This window comes from Phalangium opilio, unplaced genomic scaffold (assembly GCF_054372755.1).
Source record: "Phalangium opilio isolate 3A_F unplaced genomic scaffold, DU_Popi_V2 ptg000009l_1, whole genome shotgun sequence".
In the NCBI taxonomy this organism is placed as follows: domain Eukaryota; kingdom Metazoa; phylum Arthropoda; class Arachnida; order Opiliones; family Phalangiidae; genus Phalangium; species Phalangium opilio.
In genome coordinates, this window is record NW_028324146.1 from 1,481,669 (window position 1) to 1,497,862 (window position 16,194).

Genomic DNA, 16,194 nt, shown 5'->3' on the forward strand with positions numbered 1-16,194 from the left:
ATCAATAAATCCCTATCACATTTAAAAGCATCAATAAATCCCTATCACATTTAAAAGCATCAATAAATCCCTATCACATTTAAAAGCATCAATAAATCCCTATCACATTTAAAAGCATCAATAAATCCCTATCACATTTAAAAGCATCAATAAATCCCTATCACATTTAAAAGCATCAATAAATCCCTATCACATTTAAAAGCATCAATAAATCCCTATCACATTTAAAAGCATCAATAAATCCCTATCACATTTAAAAGCATCAATAAATCCCTATCACATTTAAAAGCATCAATAAATCCCTATCACATTTAAAAGCATCAATAAAAATCACCAATGAAAGAAAATCTTCACTAGTGAATAGCCCCTCGACGCGTTGCTTTTAACAGTGCTAAAATGATTGCTTGGAACCAATAAATAACCCCTAATCCCAATCCCTTTTAAAATCGGCAATGACTTCTTAGTGAGTAGCCCCTCGACGCCCTACATTTAACGTTTCTAAAATAATTACACATAAGTAACCCTTAAACAAATTCCCTTTTAAAATCATTAATAAAAATCCCTAATGAGTGAAAGTTACCATTAGTGAATAGCTCCTCGACTCGTTGTCTTTAACAGTGCTAAGATGATTACCCGTAACATCTAAGTATACCTTAATCCCAATTCCGTTTAAAATCGACGAGTGAGTAGCACATCGATGATTAACCGTAATCCAGACATAACCCCAAATCCTCATCCAATTTAAATAACCAATGAATCCCATTCCCTTATAAGGCATTAATGAAAATCATCAATAAATCCCTAATCCTTTTAAAGGTATCCATGTAAATCACCAATGAACGAAGATTTTCATTAGTTCATATCCCCTCGACACCTTTAACAGTGTTAAAATGATTACCCGTAAGTGGACCTTAATAGGAGAACAAAGTTTTAGTGATTATCTCCTCGATACCTTTAAAAAGCAATGCTAAAATTATTAAACACGTAACGCTCCGCACTGAAAGTTTAAGTTTACAACATAGACTTATATCCTAGTATAAATGTTTAACATTGACTTATGTCCAGGAGGGTTTGAAAGAGAAAGAATTCGGTAAAACACCCAACTTGAGTTCTTTCTTTGTGTAAATTCCGAAGTTTTTATTTTATAGAAAGTTGTTCGGGTTCTTGAAAGGTGAGAAATTTTGAAGATAGTATGAAATCAGCAATTTTATGTAGGGCAATATGACAACTTTGTGTGTTCACAAAAGACATACAGATACTAGTGTTTGTTCATAAATTTTCTTACAGAGCATCCGCATTGTACTGTCATGGGTAAATCATAATCCTTTCTCCTTTAAAATCACCAATGAATGAAAAATATCACCTTAACACAATTTATCCCTTTTCACTCAGTGTGTTAATTTATATGTGCAGAGTACATTCCCAATGCACAGTTATAGACAAATCATAATCCCCACCCTTTGAAAATCAAAAATTCCTTTTTCACTCTCCCTTTAAAAAGACGAACGATACTTCTTCTTCTACTACTTCTTCTTCTTCTTCAACTACTTCTTCTTCTTTAGACCAAGTCAAACTAAAAATTACGATTCTGCCACGCGAATGCCAGAATGATAATCGAATCATAGTTATCCAGCACACCTGGTGGGAATAAGCTCATTTATTTTCGAAAGCAGAGAAAAATTTGTGATACTTTGTATACGCTGGACAATATTTATTAACTACTTGAGATTTACACAACGAGCGTTAATGTATAAAACTAAATGTTTACTAAGCCTTGTATTTAGATTTGAAATTTCGCGCGTGCTAACCATGGCATTAAGAAAGAACAGTCGGTTTGTCGCGATAAGTTCATAAGTATTATAATCTTCAATTGTAAAAGATGATGGTGCTTGTTCTAGTTGAGGCAACATCAGACACAAAATCATAGTTTCTCATCGTATACATTCACTTGTTGCATTTAAAAATATACAGACGGCGAACAATTTTGGTAAAAGTGTAAAACACAATTTCAACCATTAGTGTAAGCGTGGCCAACCCCTGAAGGTAAAACATTAGACGAAATGATGTTTCTAATTGGACGAGTTTAAACGGCTCCGTGTCCTGAGTCAAAACTAATTTTTCGCATTTTACGTAGTTGAATAACTTTCTGTTCACATTCCTCATAATGATCGAAAATTCTTGGAGTCTGCTAATGCTGTCCCATAGAAAGAGATTTTGTTAAACTCGGAGTAAAACGTGCATCATAAACTAATTAATTGTTTCACATTAATCTTAGGGGCTGTTCATAAATTGTGTAACACCAAAAACCCTGAATTTTCGATAACCCTATTCCCCATAAAAAAAAGGTTAAAATCGCGATGATTTCCACCCTAGACCCTTTTTAAACGTTGTAGGCTAAATAAGAGTTTGATGAAATTGTTTTCATTAGACCGAGCATCCTGCAGTCTTGGAAATAGCACAGGTCCACAGGTCAAAAACCAGTTTATTAATTGCTCGGACCAGTTTTTTTATTCAAAATCCGGGGGGTTACTGGTCCTTGGGACCAGTTTATTAATTGAGAATTTTTGTGAAAATTCAGGAGGGACCAGTTTAAAAATTCTAGTCATTATAAATTTCTACTCCATGGATATAGTCTCCTAGCCTTGACATTTTCTCATTCTTGCCTAAGTTGCCTTCATTGCTACAACCACAGCCCACTCGATCACGCTTTGGCTTCACACAATGTTTTTCCTATGTAAAATCCAAGGAGCCAGCTTTTAACATACCGGCTATGGGAGGAACACAGTTATTTTGCCCTAATTTTGAAACTACTGGTGCAAACCTCTTGAAAGTTTAAAGTGATGTGCAAAACAACGTTTGCTATGTTTTGGAAATTTTAAAAAGTTTCCCTTCTATAGTTTTTTTGTATAAATATTAGAACGAAAATTAGCCCTACTTAAAGGGCTTGGTCTTGGAACGGTTTAATAAGTTTTTCCGTTTCACTTGTTCGAATCTCTTGAAATTTTAGTGAGAGGCACATTGAACGGTTTTAAGTTATGATGCAAAGTTTCAAAGTTTTCAAAGAAACAATTCACTTCCAAAAAATTCATTAAAATTGTGCTTGTGCATAATCCTACAACCTATTTAGTCGCTTAGGGAAATTTTAGGAAAAAGGACTATTCGTTTTAAAAGTTCGAAATTTTCCACAATAATTTAAAACCTTTAAATATGCATTTCACTAAAATTTCAAGTGACTCGAACCAGGGAAGCTGAAGGAAACAAATTTAAACTGTTAAGTCATTAAATTATGGTTAATTTTCGTTTTAATGTTGTTACAAAAAGCTTTGTAAGAGAAAAACTTTGCACAAAAATACCAAACATTATTTTGCAAATCTCATTAAAATTTCAAGAGATTTCAACCAGTATTTTCAAAATTAGGACCAAAAAACGGTGTTCCCCCAATGACGGAGTTAACTCTGATTTTTGACATAATTTTGCACCTATAGCCCGATCGAATGGGCTGTGCGTCAACGAAATACTCCCTTAATTGTTCAATAGGATTAGTAAAAAATAAATTAGGGATAGGGTCACTGGTCCCAAGGACCAGTTTAATATTGTAGACGCTGGGGGTCACTGGTCCCGAGGACTAGTTTCAAAAAAATCCTTATTTCCAAGACTGGCATCCTGTATGTGGATCCAAAGACGTTAGATGTGGATTCAGACAAAAGGACTTTGCGGGACTGGTAACTTTGAAATCCTTTGTAAGGTCCTTGAATCCATGTACCGGCAGACGGCAGTAGCGTCGCTAGGGTTTGAAATGGGGGGGGGGGGCTAAATTTGGGCAAACTACTTGAAAGTGATTATAAAAACTTAATATAACAAACTGCATAATGGGTTCATTGGAAAATGTGTAGACCTTTAAAACTATCCGTAAATTTGTGTCAACGTGAAATTATTCGTATTTTAATGATATAAAACCTTTTATTGATAAACACTAAGGAACCGATTATGAAGGATTTTCACTCGTTTTAAGTTTAATTTTAGTTTTGTTGAGCTTTTAGTCCACACTATTGGGATTCCCTTCGAAAGAACATGAAACATTTTACTTGTCTCCATCTGTTTTTTTCTTCAAAATTTTACTGTTTGATATTGAAAATTTTTTATATGTTGCTACAGAATTTTAGGTTGCTAACAGCAATTTTTTGGCAGGGTTTACGGATTATTTTGGGGGGCTAAGTTTGGAATTTTGGGGGGGGGGGCAATATCCCTCCAAAAAAGGCCTAGCGACTAAGCGACGCCACTACAAGAAAGTCCTTTTTTTAAAGCCATATCTAACGTCTTTGGATCTAAACAACGAATGTTTCGTCGATATACAACAAGGTGGTTAAACATCAGTATCTATTTTGGTACCGTTTTTCAGAACAGGTCAATATTAGAAATCAACAATTACTAAGGGATCAATTATCAAGAATTTACTGTAGAGTTATAGCTTTCAACATACATACCAAGTATTCATTTTATGATAGATGTGTTTAGGGAAATCTTTGCGAACGAGAAAAACTATCAATAAAGGAAAGTACGATTCTTTGGAGAAATTGAACTTTCTTTTTCCGATGGGAAAACTTCCACAAAATTGAGACATTATTGTTCGAAGTATCGTTTTTGAGTGTAAAACAACAGTGTTGTCACGCAATATTTCGGTGTACAGTTCCTTCTTAAGCATATCCTATGAAAAACATTAACATGTACAAAAATGGGCCAAGCCTCGCTTCGTGCCCTCTCCGCCGTAAAACGTTCTGAGATCCCATGTAGAGCCAAGTCTGCCTTTTGTTTTCATTCAATCGCCAATTGAACAATTATGTTATAAATTAAGTCCTTTTCCTAATTAATAACCAATATTCTTTGACTCTATCATTATTATACATCTTTGTTCGTATCAAAAATATCGTGACTTGGCAATCGCAGATAAGTAATATTAAAAGTAAGTCGAGGGGATATTCACGAAATCGTTTATGGTCGAGGGGATATGTACAAGTTTATAAGATGAGTCATGCACAACCCTATGTACAAATTATATGGTGAGTTATGCATAACCCTATTTACAAGTTTATAAGGCGAGTTATGCATAACCTTATATACACCTGCGCTTGCCAAGTCACGATATTTTTGATACGAACAAAGATGTATAATAATGATAGAGTCAAAGAATATTGGTTATTAATTAGGAAAAGGACTTAATTTATAACATAATTGTTCAATTGGCGATTGAATGAAAACAAAAGGCAGACTTGGCTCTACATGGGATCTCAGAACGTTTTACGGCGGAGAGGGCACGAAGCGAGGCTTGGCCCATTTTTGTACATGTTAATGTTTTTCATAGGATCTCACTTCTTTTTGTAGACCCTCTCGTTATACTTCGGTAGTTATATTAAAACAAGACCCTCTCGTGGTACTTCGTTTGCCAATATAATCGCTAACGTTTGTCCATATTTACGCTGAATTACCCCTTTCGACCCGCAGAGAATATGCAATAAAGATTGTACGCGATATCCTAATAAAATAATGTAGCATCAGTTACGACAAATTTCTTTTAAACTACTATTCCTATTAGCTTTAATATATTTTTAACTTTCGGTTAACTTTGGACCATTACGTCCTTTCATCAAGAACACACACCATTTCTTTTGAGAAGACGGCAGCGCCATCTAGTTTTAAAATAAAGAACTAAAGAACAATTTTATAAAAATTTCGGGATGTTTTAATTTTTCTGTGCTTTATAAAATAAATGAAAACTAAATCCTGAATTTTAAGTTTCTATCTCCTCTAGAAGTACCTTAGAATTTTGATGATCGGTGAGTGAGTGAGTGAGTGACAAAATAAGGTAAATTTCACCTGCGATATTTCGAAAAGTATATAAGGTAGGAACTTCAAACTTGGAAACTATAGCTACGATAGACAGTCCTCACGGCAAGCAAAATTTCAGGCTTTTACCTGTACCCATCACAAAGTTACAGTGGGCTTAAAAGTGCCACGAGTTGCTTCGAGAAAAGGATGTCAGTGCTCGACTTGGCTGGGAGCACTGCCGTGCTCCCAGATCCACCGATGTTAAAAGTTTCTTATCACTCGATTCGTTAAGCCTTTTTGAAAGATCGTCAAAACCCATTCGTCTAAATTCCTGTACAAAGAATAGGGGTAAACTTTTATGTGACAATCAAATTACCTTATCAAAAAGGAGCAGTGAAGGTTTTTCCAAGATCCATTTGCTTAAATGAAATCCAAGGATTCTTAATCATTAATACATAAAATTTCTAGAAAAAATAGTCATAAGGTAAACAAGATGGCACAAGGTCTGGGTCTTAATAGTAGCCACATCGTTAGCTATTTAATTAGCACATACATAAAATACAGAAGTATCCGACCCCACAAATAAATAGGGCCCTCCCTCATTCCCGACCCTTTAGAGATAAATTAAACGAAGAAAACTCGCTATTCCTGATAAGCCCGATGGTACAGTGGTAGAGTGTCTTATTGCTGCGCGAGTGACCCGGGTTCAAATCACGTCTGCAACCAAGTAGAATTTTTATTATGATAAAATCTATAACCGAGCTCAGTTCCACATATGGGTGGGTTGATATGCAATCGAGTTCCATTTGAGCTAAAAAGTATCGATAACGAAAGCGAAAACTCCGGCCACAGCTACTACTACTACTATTACCAAGAAGGAATTTAATATAAGAAGGCCAAAAAAAGCGTCCGGTGCTCACGTGATAGTCGACAATCCCCCTTCATGGGTGGGGGAGGGTGGAAACAGAGGCTGGACTTAATATTTTTTGTTACTCTTATGTTTTCCACCATCTATCTCTTTTCCCTTTCCATTAAGCCTTGGTTTGGTTTAAGGAACTTAATAAATCATAAGTATACACTAATTGAATCGATTCAGAAGCAAATATAGAACGATCGATTTTCACGTAGAGCCACATATTCAAAATCCTTCAAGTTGGGTTCAAAACCTTTTAACTAACTTTTTAATGGCAATTAAAAACTATTCGCGTACCGTTTCAGCACCACTGGCAGTCTCGATTTTCTGTTTACTTTGCTCGTGGTTTTTTTCCTCTAGTCGGAATACGTCATTCGCGTCTGTATGACCTATCCCCACGGGATCCAGTGGGAAAGCGCAGATCAATGACGGACATGAAAGGGGTGAGGCTTACTTGTCCACCAACATCGGTGTAAGAGTAGAAGCGTAAATTCTCGCTACTTATGTTTTCTTATAGTAAATTCCTTCTTGCTATTACTACTACGGCCCGGGTCAAACTAAGAGCCTCATCGCATACTACGATGTGGCTAAAAACATTTCGAAGAAGTTTTTTAACTTCAATTAGAGAAATTCGTTTGTATGGATCATCCAATCGCCACAATCTGCTTTCTTTTAAAATCTAGAGCAATTTGTTTACAAAAGCAACTTGTCTTAACTAAAAGGCATATGAAAAACAGTCTACGGGTGTAAGGGTTGCTGGAAACTACGCAAGGTCTTCGTGTATATATACATGTGAAATTGCCGTGATGCCTAGTAGTTCATTTCGTGTAGTACAACGTATCATAGAAATTGGGCATTTTTACCGATTCGTATATACGTTGATCGTCTCCCTTTCTGGCCCGTATGATAAGAGTTTCGTGCCTGGACAAATCTGCAAAATTATTAATGACATTCTCTTCCATTTCTTTAATTATCGTCGATTTCATTGAACCAGATAAAGCTTTCATCAATACCATCGTGGCGAGTAGCCAAATAGAAAAGACGAAACGAAAATGCTGAACTAAATTTTGATTAGAAATACCTGTGAAGATGAAATAAAAATAAACATTGTTAGAAATAGTTAAATTGTCATAACTAATTGTTAAATCAATTGTGTCTCGCAGTTGTTCGCTGAACAATTTAGGAAATAATGGTAATCTATTTCTATACAAGAACAAAAGTCATCTTGCAATATTCCTTGTGATTTCCAAGGTGCAAATGTTGTACGACACCCTAAAACTCGCTAATGCTATGCGGTATCTCGCATACATAAATTAACTTGCACAGAAAAAAATGTGTTAAAGATTTGAACACATTTAAGTGTTCAAAATTCAAATTTTGGTTTCTTGATATGTTTAAGTCAGGAAAAAGTGTCATTTATTGAACGCTTCGCTTAATTTTGGTGTTCAACTTCTAATTTTTTTTTTCTATTTGGAAAAATTGTAACAGTTGAACACTAAATCTTAACACTTTCACAATGAACGTATTCACAATTTAGGAACAGCGAAAGCGATCATTTGTTTTCTTGTTCTGTAACCATGCAGTTGAAAGCGTACTTCGAGGAATGTTATCAAATTATAGGCATAGTTTAGTTGTATTTCGCACGTAGACACGTTTTTTCCATGAATAAAGAACGCGCGCGAGGAAATTTGTTTTCTGGCTATAGGATAGTCAACACCGATACTCCGACAGGAGCTTATTCACTAAATACTCCGTTTCAGCTTTGGTTAATTCTCAGCACGCTCTAAGCTAGATCTCTATGTAACGTGGCTTTGTGCGTTCTGACAACCGAAGCTGGAACAGAGTATATATCGAATAGGGTCCCGTGATGTCGAAGATAGGAAGTTGCTTATCCTATAGCGTGAAAACCTATTTCCTCACTCGCATTCTTTATATCCATGGTTTTTCTTTGTCAACCAAGAATGAATTTAAACTTTAAGTATTAATACAAGTCAATGAATCAGTGGCGTCGCTAGGCCATTTTTGTGGGTGGGGTGGGTATGCCCCCCCCCAAATTTCAAACTTAGCCCCCTCAAAAAAATATCTTCATTTGACTAAATACCTTTATGAGAAATGAAAAATCCCCTGAGAACTATTCTTTAGGAACGACCCCCGTTTTAAGGAGACAAAGAAGCGCCATCTATCAACCACACAAGTCAAATATATATATATATGGGTTAGGGACCCCCCCCCCCCGTCCCCTTCGAAGTGAGCGTACACGGGCTTTGTATATCTCGTCGGTAGTGGTTAAAGCCTTATTAACGGAATAATGTCCGTTGGTTTCAGGTTTTACGCGGATAGTGACCTATATAAATCGTCGCACACACTCTCAGCATGCTCTCAGCAAATGACTTACTTTGCTGTAAAGTACTCATGAACTGAACATTAACGGTATTCAAGATGTGACCAAGAATGGTTGTTTTTGAAGGATATTTTTGATAAAAGTACGAAAGTGCTGCTCCGACAAGAGACGAGAGGATAAAAGCATAAACCAAGACAATCCAAATCTATGCATATTTCGAAAGTTCCAATTAATATCCTAATATTAATAGGAGTAAACACCTGGTTTGGCTTAATAGTACCTCTTTCTCCATGGCTTCGAAAAAACGAGAGATGTGAGTCAATCCCACGAAATGACTGGATGATAATATACGCGTGTTCATGATACCAATTGGTTTTGTTGCCAAAAATGCTTTATTTCTTCTTTCATTCAAATATACGGTCGATATAAAGATGTCAGTTATCTAGAGAAGATTTTGAATGTTTTTTATTCGTCAAGGTTTTAGCTTTTACTTATTTCTTTATGTCTACATTTTTGTGTAACAATCCAAGAGATCCAGTCCACGTGTTGTCTGGAAGCTTCTTGCCATATTCGTAATCATCTTTGAAGTGATAACTATAGCTAAAATGTTTGAAAATGAAACACTTCAATGACAACATGAGCTAGTTGAAAAGAGCATGATGAAAATCGAAGAATGCTTTGGTATGGCTCATAGGTAAAGAGAAATGAGGTGGCAATAATTGACCGTTTAATATGTTTGCAAGGATAAACCGTATTTCCGAATGCCTAACCTTTAACATACCGGATTGCAACCATTCATGTGAAAAATAATTTAGTTCGTTTTTAGCATGCTATGATAAATGAAGAATTGGCTGTTATTCTCAATAATGTCTGTTGAAATGAATTTTCTCTGAAAACTAAACTATGCGGTTTCAATCATAATTTGATGAAATTATTAAACCTTTGGTAAGTAAATTATAACTAATACCATAAATGGATAATCTACCAAAAGTTTGTAAATCTAAATGATCCGTCTCGCCCTAACCACCTGGAACTAAATTATGAGACATTACGTCACGGGAAGCCTTTCCTTTATAGTACAGCAGCCAACAAGCATATTTTATTTAAATCGTGCACTTTTTGATAAAAGCATGAAAATTGGTGAAAAGATAGTACTATATATGTAGAAGCGATTTAAGATTGGAGGCAACGTGCATTAGCTGTGCAAAATTAATTATAAGTAATTAAACATGCCTCGAAAGTGTAGTGATACCTGTATGAGAAACCCCTATACTGGCCCTTTTACCCGCTATACGGAGGGGAGTCGACTATAATTCACGACTCTTTACGATCGCGGGGGACCGACACTAAAGCCAATTTTTAGGTAAAACTACCTTTCTGCGGCTTCCAAATTGAATAATGAACAGAAATGTTCATAAATTAAAAGCAAATTATAATTATACATCACCAAATTTTATTTAATCATAAAAATAGTTAGTACTTCATATAATATTCAGAATATAATATGTTGAATTATGAGATGTTTCTTGAATAATGAGAAATAAATCATATACATTTTGCCAGAATTTGACGGTTATACAGTATCATGAATTTCTGATTTTACATGTTGACTAACATCGGCGTTAAGCCAAATTACTGCACGATAAAAATGAGCGTTCTTTCGGCATGCAAAAATGATAACGACCGTTCAATTTTGAACAAGCCTCTATTGACGAATTCAGATTTTACCAGAAACATTCCGTTTTGAACAGGAGTATTTTACGCGTTCAAAACTAAGCACGGGCATTCCTTTCTGATCAATCTACCGTTATATCGACCAAACCTTAACGCTAGCATTAATTTTTGAACAGCTTACATATTACCATTCAAAAATTAATCTTTATCTCATTCAATTTTGAATAACTGCCTTGCGCTAATGAAACGTTTAGACATGGTCGTTTTAGCGTTCAAATAGGAATGTATTAGTATTCAAACTAGAGCGTTTTCGGCGTTTAAATAGGATCATTTTGACGTTCAAATGAGTTTGTTTTTGGAGTTCTAACAAGAGTGTTTTCGGCTTTAAAACAAGAGAATTATGGGCGTTCAAACGTGACTATTTTTGGTGTTCAAATGAGAGCGTTTTTGCTTTTTAACGAGAGCGTTATGAGAGTTCACACGGGAGCTTTTTTTCAAATCAAATGATTGCTTTCTGGGCGTTCAAAGGAGTGTTTTTTGGCGAGTTTTTTGGTTATAAATCCAGGTTTATTTAATCACAATTTTAATATTATAATTCAACAAGTTATTTTTATTATATTTTGATGTTCAAGAACATAATAATTTGCCAATTTTTTTTAACATTATTCAGTGGATTTTTTTGTCTCCGAAATTAGGCTCGGACTGTTGATTTTTCCAGGAACACAAGCACACATACACAAATTACGAAATATTATTAGAAAATGGAGGTTACAGCTAAACTAAATTACTGGCTTAACTGGCTGATTAATTACAAAACTAAGTTTGATAGGCGATCGTCCTCTCTAAATAATCGTGAAAACTACTAGCAAAGTTTTTATACAATAAACACCTGCCTTTTTCAAAATATTGCTTGTTTTATAGGTCAGATTAGGTTAGGCTTGGTTAGTGTTAGGTAAGGCTTAGTTTAGGTTTGGTGTCTTTAAGACCTACGGTTCCAAAATTTAAGCATTGTGGAACGTTTCATTATTTTAATGCATGATCGCTGTAGTTTGAAATCTGACGTTAACATTGCCAGAAAAATTATGTTCTCCCAAAAAAAACAGAGATAAGGTAACCATTCCACCGATTTGTACTCGTGTATACGATTTAATTCTCATTAAAATTCAACATATTATATTCTGAATATTATATGAAGTACTAACTATTTTTATGATTAAATAAAATTTGGTGATGTATAATTATAATTTGCTTTTAATTTATGAACATTTCTGTTCATTATTCAATTTGGAAGCCGCAGAAAGGTAGTTTTACCTAAAAATTGGCTTTAGTGTCGGTCCCCCGCGATCGTAAAGAGTCGTGAATTATAGTCGACTCCCCTCCGTATAGCGGGTAAAAGGGCCAGTATAGGGGTTTCTCATACAAGTATCACTACACTTTCGAGGCATGTTTAATTACTTATAATTAATTTTGCACAGCGAATTCACGTTGCCTCCAATCTTAAATCGCTTCTACTTATATAGTACTACCTTTTCACCAATTTTCATGCTTTTATCAAAAAATGCACGATTATATCCTGTGGCGGCCTAACTATTAGTGTACTATTAGCACGCGAGATATGATGAAAAACTACTACTCCATTTCCGCTGAGGTTTTTTTTTTTCGTTCCGTCAATTTATCCCATAAAATGTATTTACTAAAGCTTGGTAAAAATCTTAGTTCGGCTTATTCCCTTGTTTTAGCCACATCGTATGGCTATTAGTTTGACCTAGTGTGTAGTAGAAGAAGAAGATGATGATGGTGTAGAAGATTTTTCGTTTGTTATTGTTCAATAGTGCTTCACAAAACCACTTCTAGGTGGCGCTGGCCCCTAGCTCTATCTTCTATAGTTTTCATATCAAGGATTTTAAAATTTATACTGATAATATACTGCCTCGTCTACTATTGCTTTGTGAAACCAGGAATGTATGGAGGGATTGGAATGGCTAAGGTTAAATCCTAATCGGCGTGAAATGATCTTGGAAACAACTGGCGTGGCTTAATTTACGCTAGTGACGTCATAGCCTGACGTAAAAATCGTATTTACCACTTAAATTATTTTCATTCATTCATTGGCTGCCAAAAAAACTTGTTTGCTATAATTCTGCCTAGGCTGAGAGAATCGAATATGAATAAATCTACCATGACTTTTTTAACGAGTCATGACATTTTTCGCCTTCGGTAGACAGCTGAACAGACGTAGGGGGAGGAGGAACACTTCTAAAAAAAAAAAGGACTCGCCTTATGTTTCCACCATCAAGGGTACAACGAGAGCCCCCTTAGCCATTCCAGCCCCTCCATACATTCCTTGCAGAGATAGTAGAAGAGACAATGTAAGGATATAGAAGCGGTCCGAGCTGAGCTGATTGAGCTGCAAGAGGGAGAGGGGAATAGTAGCAGTAACCCAAGTAGCAGTGGCAATAGTAGTAGTTAATTAAATAAGTAACAGGCGTTGGCGACATGCGATTTACGCTGCCAAGCAGCCTTTGAAAATTTTTTCCCCCTGACCGGTATATTAGGGGATATTTCACTAGAAGTATATTTTTGTAGTAGGGATAGCGAGAGTACATAAACGATGTGGGTTAATAATGGGCTTGACCATCTTGTTTATTTTTTGAAACCTTAAAAACATCAGTAGCGTAAGGAAAAAAATACCACGTGATTCGGATAAAATACATTTCTCTTAGGCGCTGACGTTAAGGAAGGGGGTAGGAAACGTTCCACCAACAACCCAATGATCGACACTTCAAGAGGGTTATTCTCTTATGGTAATACTATTACCTCAGACCACCTACCAATAGGTTCATGAAAGAGATAAATGGTAAATTTAATTTTTTCAATCGTTTTGTGATCGGGCCTTGTTTAAGATAAGTTGTTGAAGAGGGAGATTAACCACAAAATAAATTTTAATTAATATAAAAATTATGCTCACCTGAAGTTTATGTATCTGGCCATGTAATCAGTTACAACCGCAGTTAAACCTTCAACATCATAAAAGCTTTCCTGACCAACGCTAAAATTTGATTTAATTGTGGCCCATAAACTGTTCTAAAATTATATTGGATTTATAAGTGGTCAAATAACTATACTTATACTAGTTATATTACTGGGTAGAATCCAACTCGAAGGTGCATATTTCACGAAAAATATTTTGGAACGAAAGAATTCAATGTATTTGACTAAGAGAAAGAGATCGAGCTGTAGAGCAATCGATCTAAATACCAAATTTTCTGATTTCTAAGTCCTGTGACTTCATACTACGAGGGGAAAGAATTTGTTTCTCAATAATTACATCTACTTCATTACACACGGTTTACGAAACCGTCAAATAGAAAAAAAAAACATTTAACATTTAAACATAATTTCGAAACACGACAGATACTTAACTATGAGAAATATTCGTGTGCTTTGACAATTTTATTTATTGTATAGTTATTATGGTCAGCCGTGAAAAGTATAAATTATAATTAATCGGTAAAATTCTATTGACTTTTGATTTACGTTACATATACGTTAGACGTGTTCCGCGACCAGTTATGAATGCCACTGTATGTGCTCGGTATGTTTTTACAGAATTACACTTAGATTGATTTATCGATTCATTTAAACAATAAGTGTGTATTATTACGCCTTCTGAATGATGTTGAAATGCAAATAATAAACTTTCCACAAGTGAATAACAATAAGTCACCATTATCATATTGATTACAATACTGTTTCCCTCAAACATCTTTGCGCAACGATATTTGGTGCCTTAGGGTAACAATAAACTTATGAACTAACCTTTTATTATAACACAAATGTTTTTTCTCGACAGTAAGCCTAAAAGGCTGACCAGAATGACCTAAATATTTTATAACGTTTAACACCTTTCTGGAAGAGTCGCGTTCAATATCCTTTGTTACTGGTGGCACGAGAATTCATCAAACACCATTGTTTATCATATCAACCAAAAAATCTTTAGCAATAGAATAACAACTTTTTTCAATATATACTTTTAAGTAAGCTTGAAATACAATTTTTTTCTACTTTTGCCATTTTTCGGACCACCATTTTCAATGAAAGCCAAGCATTCAAACCAAAAACATACATCCCATGCCTAGATCATTAATTAATACAAAAATTATCAAAGCGGTTAAAGTGCAATTCTTTTGACCACCATTTAGAAATATGGCGGTTGGTTCAAAGAAAAAAAAAAGAAAATCCTTCAATGCCATATTGTAAAGCATTGTATTTACTTAAAGGATTACAGACACGAAAATTTTAGAGGTGGTTTAAAAAAATAAATAAAAATACTTACGGATTCCTTAAAATCGATATGATTTTATTTTGAAATAGAATGAGCATTGTATAAGCAAACTCCTAATCATTCAACGTTTAAGATTTTAAATTTTGTGAGAGGGTTGGATTTTGCGGGGCAAAGTGGATCGAGTATTAGTTTGGTTTGAGATGCAACAACGTCGGTAGACCTTGGTGCGACAAACAGCGTTGATTGGTTGTAACTTCCTAGGATTTGCCGTTTCAGTTTGATTGTTGGCGGTATTGTGCTTGCCAAAGAACAACTGGTTCGTGACATATCCTGGCATTTAAACAAGCAGGCAGGATTCGCGAATATAATGGGGAATTCAAATAGGGCGAGCTTATGGCTTTTTATTTCGAACAAATACTTGAAGGATAAAGCATTTTTAGGAGTAACAAAAGTAGATATTCAAATACTAGGTAAATATTATACTTTGAAACGGAAAATAAGGAAAGTAATTTAGTCTGACATTAACCCTTTAAGGTCAGCTCTTAAACCGTAGTGTGGAGGCTAATTCAATGTTCAGTGTAAAGCGGTTTAGGCTGGTCGTTGATGAATCAATCAGACGGAGCCTTAACTTATTCTTTGAGGAGAGAATGAGATGGAGAATCGTCGATAATTCCCGCTGTCTCTTAAAAAATTAAGGATAGTTCTCCACAAATAAAACTTGTTGGTTGATAGATGGCGCTTCTTTGTCTCTTTAAAACTGGGCTAAAAAAAATAGCTCTCAGGAGATTTTTCATTTCTCATAAAGGTATTTAGTCAAATGAAGATATTTACCAAAGATTTTTTATTTTTGCACACGACATCTAGATGGCGTTGCAAAAATATTACTCTATGCGGAAAATTTCACGAGGGATAAGCCACCTGTAATAAAGTCTTTCTGAGGGTGTACGATGGGAAGCGTATTTGGTATTACGCGGTATAACGTGGAAATACACTCGGGATTACTTTTTACAATTTTAATTTCAATATTAGAGCGGATTGTAGGCATATCGCCCGAATTTACGGCATTAATACGCTAGTGCCTGATCCCTCGAAAGACGTGCGCTGCTGGCGTCTTGCGGTTTTGCTGTCGTACGCCTAGGCGCCTCGCTATCACGGCGA

The 16,194-nt window shown here is 35.3% G+C and overlaps 2 protein-coding genes and 1 long non-coding RNA gene across 3 annotated transcripts; 1 reads left to right on the plus strand and 2 right to left on the minus strand.

The window, feature by feature from the left end:
• Positions 1-1,696: 1,696 nt before the first annotated feature.
• Positions 1,697-7,800, minus strand: LOC149713062 (uncharacterized). The gene is made up of 4 exons (XM_089845358.1): positions 7,600-7,800; positions 6,074-6,154; positions 4,485-4,702; positions 1,697-2,194 (listed from the first exon to the last, which is right to left on the minus strand). Exons 1-4 carry the CDS (start codon positions 7,750-7,752, stop codon positions 1,945-1,947), a joined length of 702 nt encoding a protein of 233 aa, XP_089701484.1. The 5' UTR covers positions 7,753-7,800; the 3' UTR covers positions 1,697-1,944.
• LOC149713063 (uncharacterized) lies at positions 6,114-7,616 on the plus strand. Its single transcript, XR_016370461.1, has 3 exons — positions 6,114-6,975; positions 7,042-7,179; positions 7,254-7,616. It is a non-coding gene; the product is annotated as an uncharacterized LOC149713063 (long non-coding RNA).
• An 865-nt stretch (positions 7,801-8,665) lies between the features above and the next one.
• LOC149713064 (putative glutamate receptor) lies at positions 8,666-13,921 on the minus strand. The gene is made up of 6 exons (XM_089849400.1): positions 13,895-13,921; positions 13,720-13,835; positions 9,587-9,677; positions 9,358-9,519; positions 9,132-9,282; positions 8,666-8,682 (listed from the first exon to the last, which is right to left on the minus strand). Exons 1-6 carry the CDS (start codon positions 13,919-13,921, stop codon positions 8,666-8,668), a joined length of 564 nt encoding a protein of 187 aa, XP_089705526.1.
• Positions 13,922-16,194: the final 2,273 nt, after the last annotated feature.